Source organism: Cryptomeria japonica, chromosome 5, assembly GCF_030272615.1.
Source record: "Cryptomeria japonica chromosome 5, Sugi_1.0, whole genome shotgun sequence".
In the NCBI taxonomy this organism is placed as follows: domain Eukaryota; kingdom Viridiplantae; phylum Streptophyta; class Pinopsida; order Cupressales; family Cupressaceae; genus Cryptomeria; species Cryptomeria japonica.
In genome coordinates this window covers 920,110,049-920,111,701 of record NC_081409.1, presented here as the reverse complement: position 1 = coordinate 920,111,701, position 1,653 = coordinate 920,110,049, and the positions used below count along the sequence as shown (strand labels likewise).

The following is a 1,653-nucleotide window of genomic DNA, read 5'->3' as shown; positions in this document are numbered from 1 at the left end:
ACACCTAGTTAAGGTGGAGACAAGATTGGAACCTACTGAGGCATAGTGAGCACTTGAGACACCATAGGAATGTTGGGGGTTTGGGTCCATAGTTATACATTCATCTACAAATAGTGTTGATCCTCCTGCATCTGCATCAAAGTGGTATCAGAGAAAGCAAAGATCTAGATAGGAAGTTGGAAATAGGGATGGCACCAGAGAACCAATTGGTTAAAGAGATTGAAGAGTTGAAGGAAACCTTCTAAAGGGAAAGAAGAGAAAGAGAACAGAGCAAGGCTAGGGAAGAAAGAGCATGGAGAAGGGAGAAAGAGAGTATGCAAGCCATGATAGAACAATATGAGAAAGAAAGAAGAGACAAAAGGAGGGAAGAACACAATGATGAAGAGCAACATGAAGATGATGGAGATGAACAACTAGGGGGTCCAGAACATAGGAGGGTTGAAGACGAAGTGGACCCTGAGGAGAGGAGGTTGGTTAGACTTTTGAAGGCAGTACAAAACAATGCAGGGAAAAGACATGTGGATGTACCTATCTATCAGGGAAAGATGGATAGTGAGGAAGTGTTGGGATGGCTTGATGCCTTGGAGAACTACTTTGAGTATGAAGAGATGGAGGATGATAAGAGGGTAAGGTTTGCAAAAACAAAACTCAGAAGTACTACTTTGACTTGGTGGACAAGTTTACAAAATGATAGAATGTCTAGGGGTTTGACAAGAATCACAAATTGGGAAAGGATGAAGAATTTGATCAAAGATCAATTCTTGCCTTCAGATTATAGTATACATGTGAGAAGGATGAGACAAAACTTGAAGCAAAAAGACATGGATGTAATGTCTTATACTGAACAAAATCACAAATTGAGTATTAGGGGAGGATATGAGGAAGAAGATGAGAAGGTAGCCAGATATATCAATGGCTTAAGGTATAACTTGCAAGATGAGATTGGTCTACAAGTACCAAAGACCATTGGGGAATGCTTTCAGTTGGCTGTTAGGGTAGAAGAAAAGGTGAAGAGGAGACAAGAAAGATCAGGTAGAGGAGGTAATGCAAATAGAGGAAGAGGTGGAAGAGTACAAGGACCAAGGCATGAGGATAAAGGCAAGGAGTCATTTTAAGATTCAAGAGGTGGATACAATCAGAGAGGAGGAAGAGGATTTGGTCAAGGAAGAGGCACATATAGAGGGTACAATTGTAATGAACCAGGGCACTCATCATTCAAATGTCCTAAATGGAATGAGGATAAGAAGGAAAGGAGGGTTAATTTGACACAAGAAGACAAAAAGGAAGAACAAGAAGAAGAAATCATGATACCACCAGAGGAAGGAGAGTTGTTACTCATGGGGAAAGTACAACCATCACAGCAAGAAAGGATCTTTAGGACAAACTGTAAGATCCATGGCAAGGTATGCAATTTGATTGTTGATTCAGGGGCTTGTCACAATTTGGTTGCTTATGAAGTAGTCAAAAAGTTAAATTTACAAACTCTTGCACATCCTAATCCATATTTTGCTACATGGGTTAGTGAAGGTCAGAATATGTTGGTAAAGGATCAGGTACTCATTAGTTTCTCCATTGGTCAATATACTAATAGTATTTTGTGTGATGTAATTGATATGAGTTGTGGTAATTTGATTTTGGGTAGACCTTGGCAAT

The 1,653-nt window shown here is 39.8% G+C and overlaps 1 protein-coding gene across 1 annotated transcript; it reads left to right on the top strand.

The window, feature by feature from the left end:
- Nucleotides 1–323: 323 nt before the first annotated feature.
- On the top strand, nucleotides 324–1,115 carry LOC131876298 (uncharacterized). The gene has a single exon (XM_059221218.1). It carries the CDS (start codon nucleotides 324–326, stop codon nucleotides 1,113–1,115), a length of 792 nt encoding a protein of 263 aa, XP_059077201.1.
- The last annotated feature ends 538 nt before the right edge of the window (nucleotides 1,116–1,653 follow it).